This window comes from Perca fluviatilis, chromosome 10 (assembly GCF_010015445.1).
Source record: "Perca fluviatilis chromosome 10, GENO_Pfluv_1.0, whole genome shotgun sequence".
NCBI lineage: Eukaryota > Metazoa > Chordata > Actinopteri > Perciformes > Percidae > Perca > Perca fluviatilis.
In genome coordinates, this window is record NC_053121.1 from 24628212 (window position 1) to 24654923 (window position 26712).

Here is a 26712-nt window from a genome sequence, read left to right on the forward strand (position 1 = left end):
TTCACTCTGATATTCCGGGCCGTGCTTCGTGCGGCGCGAGCGGGATCTCCGATCGTAATCACTCCTTCACTGACCAATCAGCATTCATTAGCAGAATGCTAGCGTGTTATGAGCTACAACGACTCACCCTGTAAGAAATCAAAAGGACATAAGTACTCGTTCATTCAACTTTTCGACCTATAACCCATGTTAAACTTGCAAAAACTACAATCAAATCTGAGGTTTCTCAACGACAATCAGGCGAGAGACAAATTTAGCCGTCTAGCTCCATAGAGTTCCATTCATTTTGCACTGGACCGCAATCACCCCCAGTGGAACTCTGGTGGAACTGCAACCAAAATCCGGTACAATGGGGCTGGATAGGGAGTGGAATGGCTTTCCGTAGACCGGCTTTGCTCATACTCTGCAACTGACTAGCTAGCAGTCCTTACCTAGGTACTGCGCATGTGCGACTCCCAACAAAGATTGAACAGAAGTGAGATGCCTCACTCTGTAGCTAAAACAGAGAGCTCAACACACACAGAGAATTAACAAGCAAACTAAAACATGACCCACGAGGTTCTGCTGCTCATGATTAAGTAAATAAATTCTCATAGTCTGCAAACTTGCACAGTTACAAACCTACACACACAAAGATACCACCTCTAGGCATAAACACACGCCCACACGTGCGCGCACCCACACACACACACACACACACACACACACACACACACACACACACACACACACACACACACACACACAGTTCATTGATAAAACCAGCAGCACTCTAAAGGTAAAATAGGATTGATGAGGTAAATAGATAAACAGATGAGTGCCCAAGCACATAGGGCTCACAGCAGCTAAATATAGTTCATTTCTGAATCATTTAGTATTAGTCCAGTCATTTTAAGCCAAAATGGGGGTCAATCTTGAACAAATTGCAACAGAAGCAAACTCAACTGATTTTGTATCCTCAATATGTCCTGAGTAAGGAAAAAAAAGCCCCAAAGAATCCCATTAGGGGAAAGTTTCGAAAAAGACCCAAATATAGCCTATTCATACGCCTATTCATTCTTTTTCTCACGTGAATAGGGTAAACATTTTAACCTTTAGATATCACCATAAACATTACTGATTTGATTATTTACATCAAGACAAACAAAAAATGTATTATGAGTTTTTTGAAATTGTTTGTTAACATGGGCATATGGTGCATAATCTAATTACGTATGTGCTAATTTGCATAAATACCACAACAGATCTAAACATTGGGTATAGCCAGGTGAAAATGTCTTGTTGAATCTTGTTGACATATAACAGTAAAAGACTTAATGTTAAGGTCTGAATGGAACCCATTTAGGCTAACCATGAGCATTAATATATAGAGGCAGGAAGAAGTACTTTAAACCAGCCTTTATTAATTATTATTGCAGAGATGGGGAACAGGACCTACCTTTTGTCTTCTGCATTCTCCTTACCCTTGTCTCCTGTTCTTCCCTCAGACTCATCCCCCAGAAACAACCCCTTCTGTTGCAATTTGTTCAACCTTTTTTCATAAAATGACTGGACCATATGTATCTGATTTTTAATGGAACCTCTGTACAAATGTTTGGGCAATGGAAAAAAATCTTTCAAAATGGGAGGCAAGAAGTGTCTAATTTGGGATAGCTTTCTTCCAGATCTCTGAATCGCTTCTGATTTTATTTTTCAGTGATTCAAATGTCTGGTGCTTTGCTCACAGATGCCAGTTTTTTCAGAATGGGAAAATAACCAAGCCCATCAAAGGTTTGTAGGCAGGAAAGTAGCTATTCACATGGTGCAATGTGCTACAAAACAACTATTATAAAAGGATATTTCTATGAGCAACATACCACATGTTCAGTTTCTGTGTGGATTGAAAAGTATTTCAGTTTAACTGATACATCACCACTGATTGGTCATTGCAAAACAACCCTCACTCCCAAACAGGAAACAGTTAACATGAATACAATGTTAAACTGAATAATGAAATAAAAACAAATGACAATTAATTTCAATATAGGTCTATACAGCTGGTACTCCTTATTGTTTCACCAGCTTTTTGATGTGATGGATTGCACCATTTAAATAAGCTGTTCTGAACTGCCCCCACCCTCTGTTGCGATGTCACTATGTGAAAAAATAAGGGAGGCCAAGAATGCTGCCAGCCAATCACAGAAGTAATTTTTAATAATGTCACAAACTGAGTTTGGTGTGCACTGGATATCAAATAAATCTAGGTCAGACTTAACCTTAGTGGAAAAAAATGCAACAAATGTGCCAAAGTACATACATTCCTACAATGCAGAAATTGACCCTGAAGTTGCACTTACTTGATGTAATACGGCACTTTGTTCGGGGAGATGGCACGCTCCCACGGTATCTGCACTGAACCTGCGCAAACACACAGAAACTAAATCAATTTCAGAATTGGCATGTCACGCATGAAAAGCCATTGTGCACAGCATGTCCAGACAGCGAGTCCATTTAGACCTTCCTAACAGAGCTACTCTGGTGTACAACAGGCGCAGCAAAGCCAAAGAGACATGTCTATTGTGTTGGTTTGTTTGGCACGGCCTAATACAATAGTGGAGGCAGAGGACTCGGTGAGACAGGGTAACTGTAGCGTTTAAACCAGCCTCCAAACTGAACCACAGGGGGTTCAGCTGAGGATCAAACAGAACAGACTGCACTGGAAGAAGCAAGAGGCAGACAATACACACAGACACACTGACACCGAGGCATACACACAACCATACACACACCATGTCATTGTCCATTATCGTATCACAACACGGCACAAAGCAGACTTGAATGTTGTTGTTCTGCATATGGGAAAAATACTCACATGCACAAAGACAAAGTAGACTCCCAAATCCAGAGGAGGAAGAACTATTCAGATTCTTTACTTAAGTACAAATTAAATATACTCTACTACAAGTACAAATCAGTCCTGCATTCAAAATCCTGCTTAGGTAAATCTAGGTAAAGATAAAAGTATTATCAGAAAGATTTACTTTTAAGTATTAAATATATTCATTACGCAGAAAAATGTCTGCTTTGACTGATATTATTATATATTATTAGATTGTTAATACTGATGCATCAATGCATAAGTAGCATTTTACTGTTGCAGCTGTTCAAGGTGGAGGTTCACTAATTTACAAACAATTAGTCCAGCAATTAGTCCCCTCTAACAAGATAAATCTAGGGGGGTCGTGAGATGATTAATGGGTTAGTAAAGAAGAAAAACAAAGTTCTGCGATATAAATTTGTCTTATTTTTCTTTACTTTTCTTTGATGTCTGCTTTTTTGGGGGAATCATTGTTGAGTTTAGCCTCTCTGAGCCTCAAACGGTTATTTAAATGAAACAATGTTTCAGAAGTCCTCATAGATATCTGAAATATGAAAAAAATTAAAGCATAGCTGAAAAATTATTAAGCATAGCTGTTACGTAAATGTATGGTGTAGTAAAAAGTACAATATTTCTCACTGAAATGAAGTAAAGTAGCATGGAATGGAAATACTTAAAATTGTAAAATAGTAGTAAAATAGTAATAGTAAAATTGTAAGTACTCAGTTACATTCCATGTTGCATAAAACACACACACATAAGCAGACCCAGACATTCCTGCAGGGTGCAGTGGGCTGAGCTGGCAGTCGGGTAGTGCGATATAAGCCCCAGTGTAGGGGCTCTGAGCCAGCGTGACAGCAGTAAAACTGGATGGGGTTTGGTGAGGACATTGGAGGCACACAAGCACACAACACGTCAGATGCACTCACACAGAGAGCTCTGCAACACACATCAGTTTAAATTAGGTAAGTAAATCACATATTTTGCAGGCCTCCTGCTACTTCTCTGTAGCCTTTGAAGAGCAGCAGGTAAAAGAAGAGACAGAATCCACAAATATGTATCTCTGCTCAAATTAGAGCAATGGCAGATCTGATGAGCATCGCTGGGGATGTTTATCGCAACAGTGTGGTGGAACTGATGAAGACAGACAAACAAAGCCTGCCAGCTCCACCTCTAACCCAAATACACACACAAACAAACACACACGCACACAGGCAGTGTTTTATAGCCTTATCATATCAAAACTGTAATACACCTAACCTTCTTTTTATCACCCCACACTCTGAGACGATGCCTTGGCATAACATGGCACAGATTGGTACAACAACTTCAAATAGCAGTAAAGAACTCTTACTGGAAAGGAAGTGCTGCGATCCGGGGCCAAAGTCTCGATGTGCATCCTGGAGCTGCTTCAGCCGTTCTTCTATGGAAGCCTAAGGACACACACACACACACACACACACACACACACACACACACACACACACACACACACAGAGTTAAATCAAAGGGAATCATGCTGTTCATTCCTCTCCGTCACAAATCCCCAAAAGAAAGAAATGCACGCACACAGACCACCTGTTTCTCCTCCATTAGTTATCAACAGAATATAAATTATGTCTTTTTCCTCTGCTGCCCCTCTTGAAGGACTTTGAAAGCATTTGAAGAGCTGCAGGTATAAAGACAGAGATTACCAAATAATATATTTTGTTGAAATGAGGACAACAGTTCCTGGTTTGCACTGTCAGTGTGGAAAATAGAGGAGGTTGCAAAGCCTCATGTGTTGCATCAATAACCACGGAGACCGAGTTAACAAAATTAAGTTTGTAAAAGCATTTCACATCAGTTACTGTATGTTTCCCACTAAATGGGATTTAGTCTGCCTAATCCCACTTTATTTGAAATGTATTGGATTTGGCACATGAATCATTGTCAGCTGGATGTTTGAAATGTGCCCTCAAACAACGGGAGGTAAATCCACTCGTGGTGAGGTAGAGACAGATAAAGAGAGTAAGAGAAAGAAGAACCAGTTAGGAGCCTTTAGACTTCAAAGAGAACCACAGGCCATGAGTCGTAATGTGTAAATCTAGATATATTAGGTTGGCATTCAGCATACACACTTCATTGCTCCCTCGCCAGAAAATAAAACAATATAATCTGGAGCGTGATTTAAATTTGTTGGGACTAATATAGAGCATTGTCAATGTGCCGTGGAGATGTTAGTGCCAACTGTGCGGTGTTGTTCAATCTATTTGTTGTACAGGCAATTTGGGATGCCATAAGGAAGACAAATGACTGAATTATCCATGATCGACAAATATTAGCAAATCAAATATGGAAATAGATTTGCACTGGCGTCAAGGCAGCCAAAATCAACAGGGCACAGGATGTTGCTGGGATTTAACATTTATCATTTTAATTAAGAGAGAAATAGGACACAGAGAGGGAGACAAAGAAAAAGGTTCCTCCTTTCTGCTTGCTTTCACAGTGAAATATAGCAGGTCAGTGCATCTTAATGCCTTGAAATTAATTAATGTGATGAGTAGAGATAGCAGCTCTAAGAAGGTATTTTCTCTCAGAACCATTAGCAACATCTGTCTTTTCATATGTTACTTTGGCTCTACTGATATCACAGAAACTCCAACAATCCAAGATCTAGGAGATGAATATCTGCTGGTGACTGAAAAGCCTTTTTAAATGTGTTGATCATCAGGGGGGATTAGAGGCTTACTTCCTGAATCAAAGACCAGAGGACACACAACCAACTCTAGCGCACAGTGCAGCAAAGATTTAGCAGAAATGATGGTGTTAAAGGACTTTTTAATGAAGACTCTTTTTACCTCCAACGCAAAGGGACATAAATGGGGAGCAAAATGAGTCCCAATTTCGTAGTACGCTCCCCAACAATCCTTTCCTAAAATACACGAGATTGCTGCAACAATTTGTAGAAACAGAAGGAAGATATGCTACTGATGGGTACAAAAATAAGACTGACAGATGCTCCTATTTAAATGCAAGCTCAATCCATCCCACACACAGCGTGCTTATCAGTCAGTATAGCTGCATCTGTAGGATATGAAGTACCTTACTGGTTTTACTGTGTTTGGTCAAACGAGTATCCTAAAATGAATCAACACAACTAGAAATAAATATGAGAACCTTATACAGGAGGAGTGCCTTTTAACAAGACACAAGCTGAGTCCAAATCCATACTGCATTCTAATCATTTAAGTATACCGTTTTAGCAGTTAGAATACAGACATATCAACCATTTTATACCGACAGGAAATGATACGTCTCAGATGTCAATAAAGCTGCAACTTTGGAAAGCAGCTGCTGTTAAACTTCACGAAGAGACATCAAAATATTTTTCCTAAGATCTAATGCTTTTGTTTTCCAAGATTTTTTGGAGCTGCTTTACCACCACCCACAATTGTTTTTATATTTTTTCAGCTATCAGCTGCTCCTCCATTTCCTTTGTGGATTGCATCATGCGAGAATAATGTGTATTTGGTATGTATGTCTGGCTTGAGTTAACTTAATTTTGTCCTTTTTCTATACGGTCTATTTTTGTGAACACTCTACACTCCAAAAACCTGCTTAGAATCAATATGTATACATACCGTATTTAGTCATAAACCAAAGCGTTGGACAAATTGAAATTGTGACCTGAGGACTGTGCTAAAGGAAAAATCAGGGGATCACCAAAGTTATTACAATTCATCATGAGAGGAACATTAATGTTTGTTCAAAATGTCATGGCAATCTTCAGAAAGCACCGGCATGCGACTGTCTAGCTGTGATTAGTTGCTGCAAACAGTCCAATAGTTTCACTTGAAGCAGACAAAGGGCCCTATCTCGCACTCAGCGCAATTGCCTTTGTACACCGACGCATGTAGCATTCCTATTTGCACCCGAAGCACAGCGGACTTTTCCCTCCACAGACGCACGTCGGTAAATTAGGGAATGTATTTGCGCTCCAGGGGGCGGTTCAGCGAAAAGAGGAGGCGTGTTCCGGCGCAAATGTGTGGTCCTATTTTGCAGTTTCAGAAAACAATTCCGCCACTGACCAGGAAAAACCTGGTCTAAAGTCAGTGGCGCTAGTCTAAAGTCAGTAGCGCATTATTCAGATGCTATTTTAGGGACGAATGCTTGGCCATAATGTAGCGTGCGCACAACGCGCATACACTTCTCTCATCTACAGCAGTTCCCATTTTTGAAAGCCATACATAATTACAAAGAAAAATATTACTGAAAATGCGCTTCAGGTGTTTGGATAGGTCAGGAGGCATTTTACAGTACAATCCTCAAAAAGTCGTAGCATTCTTTGTGGCTTGTGTTTTACACATTTCCATGAATCATGGATGTGTTGATGACATAAATGAGGAAATATTAGAGGACTTAAGGAGACGTGATGTTGAACTACGGTGGGATTGGACACGTCCGGCGGAATCTGGTCCGGGAGTAATGCGCGATGCGCTCCTGATGGAGCGGGTGGACGGAGATGGAGTGGGGGGAGGAGGAAGGGGCACAACAGGTACAGGTGGTGCGTTTGGAGGCCCACGCTCCATGGCTGCAGCAATCCTCTCCAGACTTGAGGAGATGCGCCCGAGAGGCCGCAGCAACATCGCCACCCGGCCAAGACGGGCATTTACTACTTTGTCTCATCCCGGACAGCTCCCGCTGGCGTGCGCCAGGCAAATCCGCCGTCATAATAGCAATCCGCCACGGAACAAGCGCGCCTGCTTTTAAAGGGAATGAAAGATTACGCTCTGATTGGTTATTTTCACCTTATGCCCAAACCACACCTAGCTACTTCAGACCAACCCATTTAAGATTTGCGTCGGGCGCAAGACTCGTTTATCCCGCCGTTATAATAGCAACAGCGCCAACACCGCCCACAAAGCTACTTGCGTTTGGCGTTTCATACTTGCGTTTCAGATCGTTAAAATAGGGCCCAAAGGCTTAAGTTGGACAATCAACTTTATTTGCTTCAATCAGAGCAGAGAAAACAGCTACTCTATAATGATTTGTTCTGTTCTCCTCATCAACTGTTTTACTCTGGGCTATTTCAGGGCCCCAGTGGAAAGAGTGAGGGAGCAGCGAGTGTGCAAAGTGCTTACTGGAAATGAATTTCTAAGAATTGTTGAAGGGACGTTAAAATCATCATGTTCATACGACAGAGAGACAGACTGGAGGAGTGGTAATTAAAACATAATGAAGAGGCCACAAACAGCAGGCTGTGGAGAAGGTGTCATGAAGGTTATCTAATGGGAACAGGGTGTTCTCACTTGAGAGGATGTTGTTGTGCTTGCCGGAACACTACAGAGGTTGCTGATTGAGAAAGCAGGATTAGCTTGGAAGTTGCACACTGCAGAGTGATGGTAATGCTCACTGGATAATGCATCCATACATTCAGCTAAGCATCAAGTGGAAGGCCAGTCCATTTCAATGAATAATGCACTTTCTCCTTGAAATCAGCCTTTAAGTGTGTTCATAAAAAAAAACAGTGAGCTCAACTCATCGTGCAGACGTATGCCAAGGCTATCTTGCCTTGTAAACGAAAGTGAAAAATAACTTGTGCACCCACCCTGTGAATCAGATCAGCTCCTAAATGCTATGGGTTCTTCCTTTGCCCATGCTACACCCTTCCACCAAGTTTCATGAAAATCGGGCAAGCAGTTTTTCCATTATTCTGCTGACAAACAAACAAACAAACAAACAGACAGACCGAACCCTCCTGAAGTGCTGCTGAAAAACAACAGCTGTTGGAAAACAGATCCATACTGAGACTGGTGTTGTTTAGGCTGTTGGGATTTGATGTGGATAGAAGTTGATCTAAATATACATTTCAACATTTTTAAAATAGTTTTAGCAGCTCTGACAACCTCCCCCACCCCTCAGCAGTACTTTTACCTGCCTTGCCTTACATTAAAAGACCATATGGATAAATATGTTTTACTGCAAATCATTTTTTACTTTATATACTGCAACAACTGAACATTTTGCAAACCATGCTTGTTATATAGGTATTTGGATGGAATTTGTCCATCGTTTCAATTCATTTTTCTTTTCATCTTTTCCCCATTTTCTTTTACTGTGGTGGGTTACACAACATAGGCAAGAGTCTGTTTATTCATTTGAAATTAAGTGAGAAGAATGGAAATAAATGGCTGCCCTGGATTTATTGGAAAAAGTAAAATGGGGCTGTTGTTGTGATATTTAATTTATTGAACATATAACTGCAACGTCCCAGTTTTTTTTTTTTATGTAATCCTCTACTGTCTTTTATCTAATAAGAAATGTATACAAAAAATTGTAGAGCGTGCATTCAAAGTTAAATATACAGGATTTGTTGTTAGGGAGATACAGGTGAAGTTTGCACACTGGTGTGGGAGCTTCACCTGTTTTGGGGGGCATTTTATGCCTTTTTTAAATAACTGACAGTGAGGAGATGACAGAAAATGAGGGGACAGAGAGATTGGGAACAACATGCAACAAAGTTTCCCATCCAGACATAAACCTGTGACATTGCAGTTCATGGTCAGTGCCTTTACCCCTAGGCCACCATGGCACCCCATGTTGTGGATCTTAAAGCTAGGGGGAAGCCCATAATGTTCAGATTGGTGCTACTTGCCTAACTGGACAGTTGATATTTCACTTGCAGTATTTCACTTAGTTCCTTGGTTCAGTTTAATGCGAGTGCATCTAGCTTAAAAACATTATCTGATCACCCTTTCTAATGACTGAATCAGAATTTAAGGGAATTGATAAAGAAATGTTGTCCTTCACAAGCTCAAAGAGATATAAAAAACATACTGTAAAGCAGTCGGAGGCCTTGGGTGTGGGCACCATTTGAGCCTCAAATAACTTTCATTAGGACAAACATTACACACGGAATCACTCGTCATGTAATGTCTCCCTTTAATTTGACTGCCAGAAAAGCCGCTGCTGACAATGTCAAACAGACAACACAGACCCATCAGTGAACTCTACCTGAAGCACTTTCCATCTGCTGTTGAGATGCTCCAGGGCGCGGGTGTTCTCCATCGACAAATGGACATCGGAGATAGCCAGCTGGTGGGCCAAATCATTGATGTGCTTCATGCCCTCCTTCACTTGGGTCAGCTCCTCCTTAAATAACTGCAGGATTACGAGAGAGTATGAGACAAGCAGAAGAGATAAAGTGAGGGGGATGGAAAAGAGAAAACAGCGAAGAAATACAAAACATAATACATTTACAAAAACATCAGACAAGCAAATATCCAGTCTGGACAAACTATACCCAAATTAAATAAATGACAAAAATCAATTAACATGTGATCTGTTATTGCTGCCTGCTCCGTTATATCTAGAAAACATTTGGCAGTAACAAAATATGAACTTAAAGTGCTCATATTATGCTCATTTTCAGGTTCATAATTGTATTTAGAGGTTGGACCAGAATAGGTTTATGTGATTTAATTTTCAAAAAACACCATATTTTTGTTGTACTGCACATTGCTGCAGCTCCTCTTTTCACCCTGTGTGTTGAGTTCTCCGTTTTAGCTACAGAGTGAGACATCTCACTTCTGGTAAATCTTTGTTGGGAGTCGCACATGCGCAGTAGCTGGGTAAGCACTGCTAGCTAGTCAGTTGCAGAGCATGAGGGCGTGCCACGCTAGCAGCTAGGTGAGCATTATAACGTGTTACAAAGTGACGCACGTTTGTCACAGAAGTAAAGGCTTGACTACAATAGAGCTGTTTGGAGCAGTTTGTGAACAGTGTTTTCTGTTGGAGATGGTAAGTCCCTTTGGGGTAGACTTTGGGCTTTTTCACTTTGTAAACCTATAATGTGCACAAAAAGATATATAACACAATAAAGGGAAGGGAAAAAGGCAAAAAGCATAATATGAGCATTTAAATCAAAGTAAAAAGAATATATAATTGTATTGGAAAAACAGCAGTCTCTGTTCATAGTAGATTTTATATGTGAACAGGAGATGTACACAGTAAACAATGTCTAACTCAGGACACAATAATAACCAGTGAAGTGTGCAGCTTATGTGTGCATGTGTTTTTGCCCTGCATGGTGTATCTATGTATTTTATATATTTTTTATTTTATTTGCTGTGTGAAAACGTTTGCCGCATATATTAAAAACGTCACAATGCTTACGTAAAAGCTAACATAAAAGCTGTGACAGGCAATAGTATTTTTTGACATTTTATAGATCAAATTATAGACTTATTGAACAAAAGTCTTAGTTACAGCCCTATATGTGTGTATGCAAGTGTGCATAATGTGTGTTTGTGTTTGTGTCACATTTGCATGCATTTATGTTTTTTTTTTCTGTCTGTGTGTAAATGTAATTGTGTACAGATGATGCCAACTGACAAGCCTGCCCTAAAGACCCAACTGAACATGTGCTGGCTTTGACAGGAGTCCAAACAGTGACATGATTATTGTGAAGTGCTCTCACTTCTAATGAGTAGTGCCCACACAATTAAAGGCAGAACCAATGAACCGCCACTTGTTTAACAACATATATCCAACTGGAGATTGTAACCCCGTGTCAGTTTGAAGTGTCACGCCCTGTCATCATGTGTCATGCTTTGGTTGCCTGTGTACCCATCCCTGTCAGAGATCACAGCTACTCTGACAGGGATGCATACACAGGCAACCAAAGCAAACATGTTAAAGCAACACAGCCTGATACTGTACACATCTCTCACTTATTCATCACGAGTAACAAATCACTGCTGTGTCTTTGTGATTTAAAAAAAGGTTGATTGTCACTGTTTTGATGTTTGTTTACGACATGTCAAAGTGTCACAATGTGCGTGTTTTCAGGGTTGGTTGGAGGCAGTTATCTCAGACAATTGAGTTACTACACAGGTAAAAGCGATTTATGATAATGTGTCTGCATGTACAAGTGTGTGTGCATGAGAGAAATAAGGCGAAAGAGAGAGCGTCGTTTTTTGTGTCTACCTTAGTTGCGTCTATGTGGTCCTGCAGAGAGTCGATGAAGAGGTCTCCAACGGGCTCCCAGGCGTCTCTTACCCCCTCTGCCTGCTCCAGGGCCACTGCTAGCTCCTCCATCGCTGCCTGGATTTGGAGTAGACGCTCTAAAGTCCTCTCCATGTGTCTGGGGGTTTTGTTGAAAACATAATTCTAGATAACTACATGCACTGTTAAAAGTTGGAGCTAATGCGAGAAAAACAAAATCTATCAAAACCCATAAAGCATGCAGTCACACACATCATTTATTCAAATTCACAGACAGTCATTTCAAGGGAGCTGTGTGCAAATTATTTTATACCATCATTTCATAATCTAAATGCTTTTTCTGTGAAAATACGTTATAAGCTCTGAATTTTCAATGATCTAAAACTTGATGAATGTGTTTTCCTTATTGCTTCTGTAATGGATTATATTGGCCACATTTTGTAATCAGGTTATGGTAATAGTATTATACGTAATGTATTGCAGCCTAGGCCTGCTATGGATGAGCACACAAGCAGTCACAGGGACAAATAACACTCAACTTTATAGCTCGAAAAGTTACAGGCATATTGATGTCAGATGGTAAAAACGTCTTTATTAATAATCTTTTTATTTTAAATATTTCAAGAAATATATATTACTTTTCCCATCACATATCTTTGAACATCAGTCTCTCCTCACTCTTCTAAGAGCCCATCTTTCACCCCTCCTAAAGTTATATTCAAGCATGATCCAGTTCTTCATTCATAAAGAAAAAAATTTACTAATTCCAAAATTTTGCTTGTAGGCAAAAGTTTTATGAGCTCATGGTCTGCAGAATTTACTAAACTCCCAGATGACCTACATTATGACATTATATTATTAATTTAATCCAGAAATAATCACCAAAACTGTAATTGAAAGGCAGAGGACAATAAAATACTGCTATCTTAGTATTAGAAACTGACAGAAAGTCAGTTTCTAATACTGACCTTGATTCCAAAACTTGTATTATCATTACACTCAAAAATAGTTTTACAATTTTTATTGTGCTTCTACAACACTGGACATGGGCACATGCAGAAACCCAGTGGTGGAAGAACTGTTTAGATCGTTCACCTAACAGTAAAATTACCAATACAACAATGTAAAAAATTACAAGTATTATACTTTTATTTGTATATTGTTGTTTCTCTCCCACATCATGGATATAAGAGAAAAAGCACCAGATGGCCTTTATCCTTAGCATTCAACATCCTAATTAAGTACTGATTAAGTAAACGTACATACGTATTACCAGCAAAATTTATCAAATAATCAAAAGTAAAAGTACTCATTCTGCAGAAAAATTGCTCCTCTGACTGATATCATTACAATTGACATTATTAGATTTTTAATACTGATGTAGCTGTTGTAGCTGGTCAAAGTGGAGCTAGTTTTAACCACTTTATACAGTATACAGTTCTGTAGTTTAGTCCAGTTGTTTTCAACATAGGGGTTGGCCCCTTCAAAGGGCCACAAGATAAATCAGAGGGGTGACATGACATCTGAAATGTAACATGGGGCCCCAACTACATACTGCTTCTTTGTAAGGGCTTAAAAACCAAAAGGGTTGGGAACCACTGGTTGAATCTTTAACAGTGCATTGTATTATCTATGCTCAGCATGTGTTTTTATTTAATGTAAAATCATAATCTGTAAAGTAACTTATACAGCTGTATTATTTGTTATTATTTGTTCAGCTGTGTTATTTACTCAAGTGCCTCAAAATGGCACTTGAATAAATAACCTGAGTAAATTTACTTCCCTCCACTGCAGCAACCACATTTGACCTACACAAGACAATGTAAAAAAATAAATAAGTGTCTGACCTATGGCGGTCCACACAGCGTGCCGTCAGCTTCTCCCACAGGTCACTGGCCACGTTCGCCTGCTTCCACACTGAGCGGCTCACATTTAAGATTCGCCGGCGTGGAGACACCTCTGGAGAGGGTGAAAGAGGTTAGATGGGGCCACGCAGGGGTAAAAGCATAAAGGTGCGAAGGAGGAAGTGAAAAAATAGAGCAAACGGAGAAATAACAGGGTTAGAGCAGGGGTTAGAGGTCAGACAAAGAGAAGAGCAATGATTTGAGACGTATAGTACACCAACTCCATGAAAGGAAAAACAGAGAAAGGAAGGGGGCAAAACAAGTTGGACACACAAGGAGAACACAGTGAGGTAGATTGCTACAGTATTTCCCAGGTGAGCATCCAGCGCTGAGAGCCAAACAGTAGGAAGAGGACGTGTCTGTGGCAAAACAGCAGAGTTTGCTGTATTATTGATCTGAGCAGATGGTAGTGTAGAGCTGGTGAGCTGAAGCTAATTGGTCCCGACCCAGACACTTTCCCTAAACCCAGTGTGACACCACAGGACGGATCACTGCTAATAACTATTAATGGAAGATTTCACCTGAGTGGGTCCTACCAAAATTAACTCCAGAGCTTAGAAGAGGGAGTTTGTGAGTATGATTTTTTTGGCTGGCGCAGCAGTTGGCACAGAGTATGGAGGGAGCAGACCTTTTCCATCGGTCAGGGTCTCCTCTGGCTCCTGAAAGGGATGCTGAGCCAGAAAGGCTTGGGCAGACTCCAAGACTGAGTAGATGAACGGCCCGTGAGACTTGACATCCTCCATGAATACCTGCCGGGAGACAAACAGAGAGGGGAGAGTGTTTCTAAGTGGAAGAAAATGAAACACAAACCGTTTTCAAACTCAAGTGCTGGTTGTAGCTGAGGAAGGAGAGGCCTGTAGGCTTAACTGAACCTGTGCCTAACAGATGGCGTTGCCTAATATACGTAGACCAAAAGTAATGCATAGCATAGATAGCATAGATTCCAGCTTCTCAAATGTGCATATTTGTTATTTGCATTGTTTGTTTTCTTTCAATTGTAAATTGAATACATCTGGCTTTGAAATGTTGGTAGTAAGAATCTGTAATTCCCAGTGATTCACAAGACTTACAGGCGGCTAACAAGAACACACAATAGAGTTTATGTCTGACCTCCATTATTCACATTCTGCATTGGCGTTTTCATTGTTCTAGTTCAAGTGATGTATCACCGGTGACCAATGACCACCTGACTGAAAATACCTGGTACATAAAACGTGGTGATATTTCCAGCCCTGGCGAGTTGACAAGGATCACTTGTGCGCACCATTAAGCAACTATCCATGGCACAGAACATTACTGTATACTGACTATGTTTTGTCCTCCAAATTTGGGCAAAAGAAGACTAATTCTTGGTATCATTCGTAGGACTCAGGGGTCTCATTTATAAAACTGTGCGTAGGATCCTTACTATAAGTGTACGTGCGCCCAAAAGCCCAAATTGGCGTACGCCGAAAAAAAGTCAGATTTATAAAACTGTGCGTACGCACACCTGTAAGCAATGTTCCCTTTATAAATCACAGATTGACTACAAGTGTGCGTACGTGGATCAACCTCTTATCCCGCCCTGTACACGCCCATTTTTAACCATAAATAGTCAATGTAAAGCACCTCGTGAATGCTGATCAGTATGTTAATGACCCTGGCAGTTGTTCTTCGTTACACCGAAACATGTCGAATCATGACGACTGGCGGAGAAAACAAACAAACAAAAAAAAACTCTCAGACGCTCGGGAATTGCTGCCAATTGAATTATAATTTCGGCCTGTTGTCGCACAGCGTATGGAAACCGGATCTATAGACTACCTTTATTCATAAAATCTTCCAAATCAGCAGGCAATACGGTACTCGGGGACAGCTTCGATATACCAGACGTATATAATAATATTTAACAGAACTATATATTATATCCAAACAAGCCTTAGTGATGAAGTTGAAGATTATATATAATATTTATTTAAAAAAACACTTAGCTGTCAGCCATTTCCATCTGGAAACAGCCGGTTTCACCCAGAGTGGCGAGGACCTGTATTTGGACCCGGGACGGCACGGTTCCGGCGCATTGCCCTCTCTACTGGACCCAATTCAGTACATAGATCCAAGAGCGCAGCTATATTACTATTACAGCTACATTAGGGAATTTAAATCGGCATATGAGCCAGTCATCGTCATGGTCCCTGAAGTCTCTTTTTCTCCTGATTCTTCCATTGCTGTCCTCCTGCAGGGCCAGCAGTGCCATCATGCAGCATTACGCACGGGTTCACCACAGTATTTATGTTTAGTCTACAACAATTTGTGATTGTTAACACCTTGCTAAAATCACAGCAACAACTGGTATCCCCCACCCAGAGATACAATTTGAAATCGAAATGTAATAGGCAAACACACTTTTCTTCATGCAGTGTTTGTTATAAACAGTATTAAATTTTAGACCGATAACAAGGACATAGAGCGTAACGATTGCGCGAGAGCTTAATGGCTGCATTTCCAGACTTTCACATTTGATGATATATGCACAGTTTTAAAGACAGATATTTGGTTATTTACACTGTGTTGTGCAGTTATCTAATGGTAAGGTATTTCATGCTATCCTGTATTCCATACAGTCGGGCCATCTCCTACTCCTGCGCTCCGTAGCGGACAATGTGACAGCGAGACAGTGCTGATTAAATATTAAGAATGAGTTTTTATTTAAGATTTGAGTTTGAGGTGTTTATGGAACAATTATCACTCAGTACAAGCGCAAATAACACTGCTGGATTTTATCTTCATATGGTGTGAAGAAATGTGCGTGAGGCATTATTTTTTAATACTTAAACATATTAAGAGTAGCCTAACCCTTATTCCCACATGTACTTTCTGCAGTCTGACTTCAGTTCACCACCTCACCATCTGCGTCACCAATTCCTATTTTGTCTCCAAAATGTGCGTACGCATGGGTCAGAGTTTGCGTGGAGTACCGCACATTCTCCCGTCAAGTTTGTTTTTTATAAATCACAACCTTTGCGTGGGAAGTGGCGTACGCACGTTTTCAGCCACGTTTTGTGCGTACGCCACGTTTATAAATGAGACCCCAGACCTTTACAAATTATTCATATGGACTTTGGAGGATCCTTTATTGGGGGAAAAGCCAGCAGTTACAGGATAACACAAGTAACAGTAGCACAAGTACTGTAGAGAAGACAAAAAGTCAGAACCATAATCTACTGATCATACCATAACATGTTAAGGCTTTAGCACAGAAAACTATTGAATTGAGCAATGGTGCGTTTCATTGTTTATGAATTTTTAAATTGATAGGAAAAGTAATGTGACATTTTTTAAATTTCAAAGTAAGGGCTTGCTTAAAGACAAAACACTCACACATACAAGAAACAACAAATGGCATACATGAAACAAAATTGGCTTGTTTGAACATGGGTAAGCGATAAGAATCACTGAACGCACGCACACACACACACACACACACACGCACACAATCAATCAATCTAGTGGCAGTACCACATGAGATTACATGGCTGTCTGCTTGTGCTGAGAGCCCAGAGCACGATAGCAGACCAAATCTACTGGGAGTACTGGTCAGGTGGCTGCCACACACAGAAGAGCCAATTAGCTGGAGAGGCCAGCTCCACTGGTCCACATTTAACAGCATTGCTTATGCAAGAAATATATATATATACACACACACACACACACACACACACACACACACACACACACACACACACACACACACACACACACACACACAAGCCTTCACTCCACCACTGAGAAGATACTCTGAGCCCCCAAGGGCCTTAGAGAAAGCCAGTGTGTCATCCTTCTTCATTCTTTTACATTATTTTGTTCTGTATAAAACATGCAGCAGGTGTGTGAATTAATGCCAGCTATCTTCAAAGTAATTCATTTAGGTGAAGCCAGCTCTCAATCCTCTTACGCTAAGAAGAGGTTACAATTTTAGCTGAAAATCTACATTACTAGCTGGAATTAGCAACGCAGCAGTGACAGCGTTTCGGTCCCCGTTAAAAAAAACCTGAGGACCAGAGCCCGGCAGGCCTGATAAGACCCAATGAAACACAAGCAAACATGCAAAAGTGTGTAACGGTGGGGAGCTGTGGCATGAGATAAGATTCCCACTGCAACAGTCATGGAGAAAACCTGCTTCTTCTTCTTTCACACTCTCTCTCTAATCACAAACTCCCTCTTCTTCCTTACATTCTTCCTTCCTTCCTTCCTTTCCCCCACTATTCATCCGCTCCAGATTTCTTTATTCTCTCCATACTCTCTTTAGCTGCTTTGCTGCCCAAAGAGGGCAGCTGAGAGCTGAGCTATGGATTCCCTGAGCCAGCTGCCATGTTAAAACTTTAATTGCAGCTAAATTTCACACTCAAAGGCTTCATCTTTGGTTGAAGGAACATTAAGAGTGAAGCCTTCAGATCAGATTAAGATACATTATGCATGGGGTAAAAAAAGCTCATGGGGAAGAAATGACTTCATTGACTTCATTTCGTCTAAACATGTTGATAGCATTCCTTTTACTCCTCCCTCTGGATGGTTCCTTTCAGTGTGCTACTGACTACATACAGGAGGATACATTTTGATTTCATTATCCCTGTCGCATGAGGCAGAAAAGATTATGCAGCTGCTGCAGACAAAAAGTATCCCTCCACATGCCGAAATCACTAAATTATCCCAACACCCAAACACACACACGACCCTCATCTTGCCATATGACCTCCCCTCTATCCCCACCCCAAATACACAAATCATAAACATGCTTCCAAATCAATACACATGCAGATGCACACACACACAAGATGTGGCAGAGAGAGAACTCTTCACACACACAAAAACAACATCAAAATAAATCCACTTAAGATCAATAATTCACATTTCTTAAAACGCTTTAATTCTCTATAGAAAACTGCGATGCAATTTCCCTCTCTGCTTTGTCGGAAAAGTTTTAGAGCAACCAGACACTCTGGAAGCCGAGGCATCTCAGATTATAAAGGAGGTGCTGTGCTGAAAATGGAACATTAGAGAGAGGGAGAGGGAGAAGAGAGGAGAGGAGAGGAAGAGTGAATCCCATTAATTATTTTTTTAGGCTTGTGCATCACAAAGTAGCTCCAATAATGTTGAAGGGATAGTTGTGGAAATACTTTTTAAAGCATTAAAATGAGACAGGGAGCATGGCAAATGAGGGATGAGAAGGGGAAAATTAAGAGGGAGAGGGAGAGAAAGCAACTGCAAGATTGTGTATCCTGTATACGTGTGAGTTGTTGTATTTCCGTTTTCCTGTTAATTGGGAGGCTGATTCCACAGTGCACCAGTCAAGGCAGGAGTTAGAGTTGGATTAATGGGGGGCCACAAACCTCTCCCTGTCAATACAGGTCGCCTATCAGACAAACACTGCACAAACTGACAGCACGGAAAATTGGAAAGAGGGTGAAAAGGAAAACTCTGCTGTACTTACAGAACCAATTGTGTGTGTGTGTGTGTGTGTGTGTGTGTGTGTGTGTGTGTGTGTGTGTGTGTGTGTGTGTGTGTGTGTGTGTGTGTGTGTGTCTTCTGCATGTCTAAACCAGTTCCAGTTCCTGAGAAACATCACCCACAACTAAGTTGATTTACCAGGAGAACATCCAGGGCATCCCGGGTGCCGTTTCTCCAAATACTTCCTGTCACACAGGAGCAAGAATCCAAAGAGCATAACTTTCACCCTTCACACACACCTTCAAATACATTTTAATGCCTTCATTTACATCTTTATTGTTTTCTTGATTGAGATATCATGGTAGCTTAATGTTGTTTTATTCTAATAAAAATGAATCAAAAGCTTTATCTCCGCTAAGATGTAGCTTGGGCATAGAATCTGCTTGTTGTCTGGAGCTATTTTTGAACTGGCCAACAATCTGTATGACTCCAACAGTAAGACAGGCACACGCACACATTTGCCTCTGGGTAACTCCTGTCTGTACCAACTTTATAAGAGTCTACCCCAACACAGCGCTCACTCACACACAAGGCTGTGCCTACCAGGGCTTTATACAGTAACATGCCAATAAAAAAAAATAAAAAGAAATCAGTGGAAAGACTTTTCTGCCTTAAAGAAATCCTGGGATCACAACTGGGTGTCTTTTTCATTTATTTGCTTTTGATCTGCTCAATAAATCAAAAGATATTGACATAATATTAAATATACAATTCTGTCAGCTTGCTAAATTAAGGAAGTCTGACATAAAAGAGCTATACTGTATGTATTTAATGCTATCAGTGATCAGACACTGTTCGTAGTCGGTGTGTGTCAACGCTGTAGCGGGGGCTCAAAGACCCTACACGCATCTCTGTGACTCTCTGGTTGTTTGTGTTACACCTGTTAAAGGACAATTCTGGCACAAAATGAACCTAGGGGTTAATAACACATGGGTACAGAGTCGATCATTCTCTGGGATATGTTTTCATGCTAATTGAATGAGACCAGTTTTAGCACGAACCGCTAATTAGCTTGTAACGCTACTAGTCGGGGCACTGGTAAAGTAAAAAGAATATCGCTATTTCTATACCACTAACAAGGCTCCAAATAGCACCACACTTTCACTGTAGCATAATGAGGGTCCCTACATGTAAACTGAAGCATTGAGAACTTGTAAGTGTACAGACAGTTAGTTAAAAAGATAGTTTATAAAGACAGTACCGTTCACGTAAACAGGCAGGCGCCATCTTGGAAAAACAGTCATGACCAATCGAACCACGAACGCCGTGCAACCAGTAACCAGTAACATACAGTAGCTCAAGCAGGGCTAATTAGCGGTTTGCGCTAAAAGTGGTCACATTCGATTAGCATGAAAACATATCCCAGAGAGCGGTCAACTCGGTACCCATGTGTTATTAACCCTAGGTTCATTTTGCACCGGAATTGTCCTTTAAGATGGAACAATTTACAACTGTAGTTTGGTGCCCTCAGCTAAATCTCCAACCCGGTCTCACGGCAGTTTGTGTAAATGTCAACGTTATTCTTAATCTATTGATACGTGTTCACAGAGACGTTTTTCTCATTTTTTACGTGTAAATATCACGTTATTTTCTCAGGGAAAGGACGCCGGGAGGCGGCCAAAAAGGAAGCTCCATAAGCCGGGAGGCGCCCGCTAGGGACGCGCCACAATAACGGGATGGCGGAGGTAGGGTTTAGGAAAAACATTACGGGGAAAGGGTGCCTTAAACGCCGGGAGACGCGCCACAGTAACACGCGGGACAAAACGCCACACGCCACGATGCCATCCCCAGGAAACAAAGCGCCACACGCGGGACGCGATCCCCCCTCGCCCGGGTGAAAGTCCTGTTTTGTTTGACCCATCCACCACCCCGACCAACTTCCCTACGCGGATTTTCGGCTTTTTATATTACTCCCTACCATTTTCGTGCTGTGGCCACAAAATATGCTTCCCATTGAAATACATTACTTCACATTTTCGTGTTGTCCACCACGTAAAAACCGACAAAAACATCTCCGTGAACACGTATCAATAGATTAAGAATAACGTTGACATTTACACGAACTGCCGTGAGACCGAATCTCATTCTAGCCCAAAACCAATTTGAACCTAAAAAAGGTCTAATCAGCCAAACTAATGGAATACACTCGTGTGGGTTTGCATTCCTTTCGAGAAAAAAAGAAGCAACCCCACAAGGTAAAAGAACCTCATTCCACTGCGGTGAATGATGAAGATGGGTAAGAGACTGGAGGAGACAAGGATAATGAGATGAACCCCTGTATAGCGGTTAAAGGTCCTGCACATGCACACAGTAAATTGATCTCTGCACAATGCACACCAGAAAGTCTCTCTGCTCCTGACGAGCTATGGCAAAACACTGGCTAAATTCAAGGGAGTATATATATATATATATATATATATATATATATATATATATATATATATGTCAAATAAAAAAAATGTAAACACTACATCAACAGAAACTCTTGATGCCTTGTTGGGTGACTTCCTGTATCCCTTTTAATTCCCCTCCCTCCTGGAGATCGATAAAGTTTTATATTATTTTATTGTATTGAGTGTGAAAAACATGCATATTTTTTTCACTGCTCTGGTGAAGTGAAAACTATTTTACATTATACTATATACCTGCTATAAAACGTGCAACCAAATTAAAATAAATCAAGTACAATCTGTACGCACCAACACAGACCTGAATAAGGGGCTCGAAGAGTAGAGTGCAGATCGGGCTGCCTTTTTTTGTCCGAGCCCGGCCCGCGTCTGACAGAGCAGTAACCTAACCCGACCCGAGCCCAACAGGCATTAAGATATTTACCCGATACAGTTAAAATCTCATTTTTTTCTCATACTAATGACACATGTATGTACATGTAGCCTAATATGCACGTGTTTTGTTGTCACAGCTACATAAACACATTTCCGCAGACAGGAAGACAGATGTTAGGGTAATAATTTATATTTATTTTAATCACAAAAACGAACCTTTGCATCAAGTGAAACAGGCCCATTGGCTACCTACATAATAAGCTGTTTTAAATTTAAAATGTTCAATGCCTTATCAGGCTGATGTGACCTAGCCCGACCCGAACCCGGACATCATTTCTAAATATATGTCCGAACCCGGCCCGGCCCGTCGGGTCCCCGTCGGGCACGGGTCGGGTATCCATCCTCTATCGAAGAAGTCTGATGTATGTGGCAAATGTTATTTGGTCAGTGTTCCTGAAAGGGAAAATTAATAGATTAGAACTCCTGTCACCTGTGACTGTGTCCTGCAAAATCAGCTGACAACCAGAAAGTCAAATTATGATCCCAGGTTATAGAGAAAGTATTGGTTCCCTGCCTTCAATTCGAGGGTAAAAAAATATTTATTGGAAAGATAAACAAGCACTGATTTGTGCTGTGATCAATAAGGTCTCTGAGTTTGTGAGCTTGTGTGCCCTTCTATCCATACAAGCCCTTGAAGGGATTTACAAGCCAGTTCAAATCACTGAACTGTGGAGGAATTATCTGACAGGAGGAGGAAAAAGTTGCTCACTCCTCTGTCAGCAACTCTTATTAATTCCAACATTCCGACATAACAAGACAAAAACAACACAGGGACATGGGATTGTATCTAGTTAAATATAATCTTCAATTTTTTGACTTCTTTAAAATCACGTTTATTTAAGCGTTCAATTAACCACTTATTTCCAGAAAATATGCACTTCCAACACACACTGCCGTGCACAAAGCCATCAATATTTACTATCACAGCTGAACTTGGGAGAACGTAGTCTAGTCAGGTGTTGACTCAGGCTGGACAACTCCGCTTTGATCAATAGCTATGATCTCTACAAAAGATCCCAGCAAATACTTTCTTTTATCTGCAAACTGCAAATGCCTCTGAAAAAGCATATAACCTATAATACCCCACTGCTCCTCATGTTTCTTTACCATGTTAAGTGTCTTAAGCAACAACAAATTCACCCATTCACCACCCACTAAAAACAATGTCTCCAAAATCATTGGCTTCCCAACCTCTAGCGTCTCACATCTCAGTGACAGAGACCTCACATTGCACAGATCACAGATCACAGAACATGACCTTGGTTACAACCTCAATATATTTTTCACACTGCTCCCATATGAATGCAGTTATAGAACTTTAAAGTCCATTCTTTACTCTAGCAGGAGTCTTGTCCTCTCTGCCACACACAGTAGTCTGTTTTAATGTCTGTATGCATCTATAGACTTAACTGTAGACTCAATTTACTGTATCTGAGTGAGCATGTGTTTTTGTATGGGTGTATATAGACATACAGTGGAAATTGATTTCCCCTTAGGCAGAACAAAGACTCGATCCCACCTATATTTGTACTGGCTGTGTAATATTTGAACTAAAAAGGTATCATCGTCCACATTACCTGGTGGAACTCCCTCTGGTGCTGGACGGCCCCGACGTCGCCTCCTATGGGCAGCTGCTCTGACAGCTCCTCGTCCTTGGCTGTCAGCCATTCAATGATCTCCTGCAGAGAGAGCTGCAGCTTCCCGCTGTTATCGGAGAAGGCCTCTAGCCGCACCCTGCCAACACACACCACAACACACACACACACACACACACACACACACACACACACACACACACACACACACACACGGTTCAGCAAATATTCTAACTAAATACTGCAGATTATATTTGGTTACAACTTCCCTCTATCCAGAATGTCAACACAGTATTAGCTTTGTTAACATCCAAAACTTAAAACTTCATCAAGATGTACATTTAGGATTTATACCTTGAATTGTAATCTATTGCAATAAAAAATAGGCATTTCTTTTAAAATCAAATAAAAACAACTTAATGCAATGTACAGTATGTCCTATTTTAAATTTTGCAACAGGACCTTAATTGCCTCTTTAGTTTGCACTGTCCTTAATTTGGGCAGCTATATAGAGTGACTGTCAGAATACACATTTCAAAGAGCCTTGTAAAACCTGCTATAACAAGGTCAGTGCTTTGCTGTTCTTGAAGGCCACAACTTCATCTTTTGAGCGAGTTATGAAGGGAACAAATGTGCCTGAAATTCATCACGCCTTGCTGATCATGTCACTCTGGACAATTCTGTATCTGAATGCTGTCTTTTAGTAGCCTGGATGCCAGTCGAACTTACTTCGAGGTCGGGAAGTTCTCGCATTCTGACTAGAATCTGAGTATGACGACGTCAGGCTAGTATTTTAGCATAGCCATCGATGATTTTTAACAAGCATGGGGTGGTGTTCATTTTGGTAAGTGATCATTATTTAACCATTAAAATGTAATCATTATAATTGACCATTCGCTAAACCCCTCCCCTGAACACTAGGACTCACCAGCTCTATATTGCAATACAAGAACAATGTCGTTTCACTATTTTCATGTCTTAGTCACGACTAGTCAATCATTAACCGGTGATGATTCTTTTCTCAGACTTTTATCTGGTACGCGCAGCTTTAGCCTCAGTCTTACGGAACCATACCATGTATGTAGCCATTAAGTTCACATTTAAGAGCCTTTTTGCAGGGATTTTGTTTTAAAATGACTCAGTCAAAGACGGCATTTGCAAACAACTCATGGTGTAGTGACTATGTCCTATACTTAGCCGCTACTGGTTGCTAATTTTGATTATTGTTTCTAACGTGTACTGAGACAAAACGATATAGTGCATTTTGCGTCGTTTATTTTCCGCGTCCTTATAGCGTTCATTTACAATAAATAAGTCATATAAAGTCACAACAACAACATAATCCGAGTACAGTTAAAATTAACAACACCTGTTTGCATCAATACAGGAACTTAAATTACCCAAGGCCAGCCTAGGCCTTGACAACACAAGGCAATATCATGCCCCCTGTGGCTTGGAGGAAAACAACCCGTATGGCTCCTACACACCAGCCCCTAATTGCTTCTGGCAGAAGACAAAGCAATTTTCTAACAATATAAATAATGGGGCCATAATGTAAACAAAAAAAGAAGAAAAAAAAAACTTAAAACAAACCCATACTTTGGTTTTAATAACTTATGCAAAGTCTTTACTGCATAAACCATATTGAATCCTTATATTTACACATATTTACTCTGTGGCCTCACATAAGAGACATATTTTAGTCACAGGTCGTACAACCACATTTGTCTTTGTTTGAAAACAAACAGAACGTACAAGTCCCCTTTTATCAGGGAAAGTTTCCAGTATTTTTCCAAGCATCCAAGATCCACGTGGAGCTGTAGAATCCACAACAACAACAACATCCCCAGGCATGAAGCTTCTTTTTTCCTTTGTCCATTTTTGTCATTCCTGCAACAATGGTAGGTACTCATGAGTCCATCTTTTCCAGAATAGATCAGCAATATATTGGACCTGTTCCCATCTTCTTCTTGCATAAAGATCATTTCTTTCAAAAAATCCTGGTGGTAGAATAGGCTTCCCTTTCAGTAGAAGCAAATGGTTAGGAGTACAATGCCTCGAGGTCATTTGGTTCTTCAGATAATTTAGTGATGGGACGGTCGTTCAGCATTGCTTCAACTTCACAAAGCACTGTTTGAAATCCTTCATCATCCAAACTTTGTTGATGAAGAACTGAACTCAACACCCTCCTGATTATCCGTATGATGCGCTCCCAAACGCCGCCGTGATGTGATCCAGAAGGTGGGTTGAAACTCCATATAATTCCTTTTTGCGACAGGCATCTTTCAATGTGATCCTGTTTTAGCAAAGCTAAGTGTTGTGTGGAGCAGGGGATAATGGACCCAAATGCAGGGAGAGGCAGGCAGGCAGGAGAAAGTTGAACATTACGATTTATTCACAACAAAAAAGGCAGAGTTCCAACAAACTAAGGTATCCAAAAAGGCAGAGGGAAACACAAGGTGTCGAGAGGAGGCAGGCAAACACTGTGACACGTCTGAGTTGTCTCTTATCATGGAAACTCTGTTAGCGACGAAGGTTAGGAATCTTTTGTCCTCATTTTTGATATACTTTAGAACTGATGTACTGCCGGTCCAAAAGTGCTATTTCTTCAGTTGAATCTGCAGCTCTGATTGAAGCATCTTGTCAACTTTAATGGCAATGGTGAGTTCCAGACGAGGTATGGTGATGGGTTTTAGAGGAGTCACTCTGGATTTGCCAAACAAGAATGCAACATGGACCACTTCCTCAAAGTTCTGCATTCTGAGGTAGGTGACTGTGCCATATTCATTTTCACTAGCATCTGAAAAGTGATGCAGTTGTGCACTTCCGATCTTTCCAAATCCTTTAGGCTTGATACACCTGTTGACTTTGAAATCAGCAACTTTCTGTAGATCTGTCAGCCACTCGATCCACTTCTGCTCAAAAGGTGAAGGTATGAGGTCATCCCAATCATACTTCTGCCTACATAAGTCCTGCAGCAGCAGTTTAGCAGGGAGAATAAGTGGTGCCAAGAACCCCAGTGGATCATAGATGGAACT

At 40.8% G+C, this 26712-nt stretch overlaps 1 protein-coding gene across 5 annotated transcripts in view; it reads right to left on the bottom strand.

Moving 5' to 3' along the window:
* drp2 (dystrophin related protein 2) overlaps positions 1-26712 on the bottom strand; it is a 206951-nt gene that overhangs the window by 45249 nt on the left and 134990 nt on the right. For all 5 annotated transcript variants that reach the window (XM_039813153.1, XM_039813149.1, XM_039813150.1 and 2 more), the window contains 7 exons: positions 23657-23813; positions 14378-14498; positions 13693-13804; positions 11828-11984; positions 9854-10000; positions 4212-4290; positions 2337-2397 (listed from right to left, as the gene is read on the bottom strand). In XM_039813153.1, coding sequence (XP_039669087.1) covers positions 2337-2397; positions 4212-4290; positions 9854-10000; positions 11828-11984; positions 13693-13804; positions 14378-14498; positions 23657-23813 — 834 coding nt within the window. The remainder of the gene's footprint in view (positions 1-2336; positions 2398-4211; positions 4291-9853; positions 10001-11827; positions 11985-13692; positions 13805-14377; positions 14499-23656; positions 23814-26712) is intronic.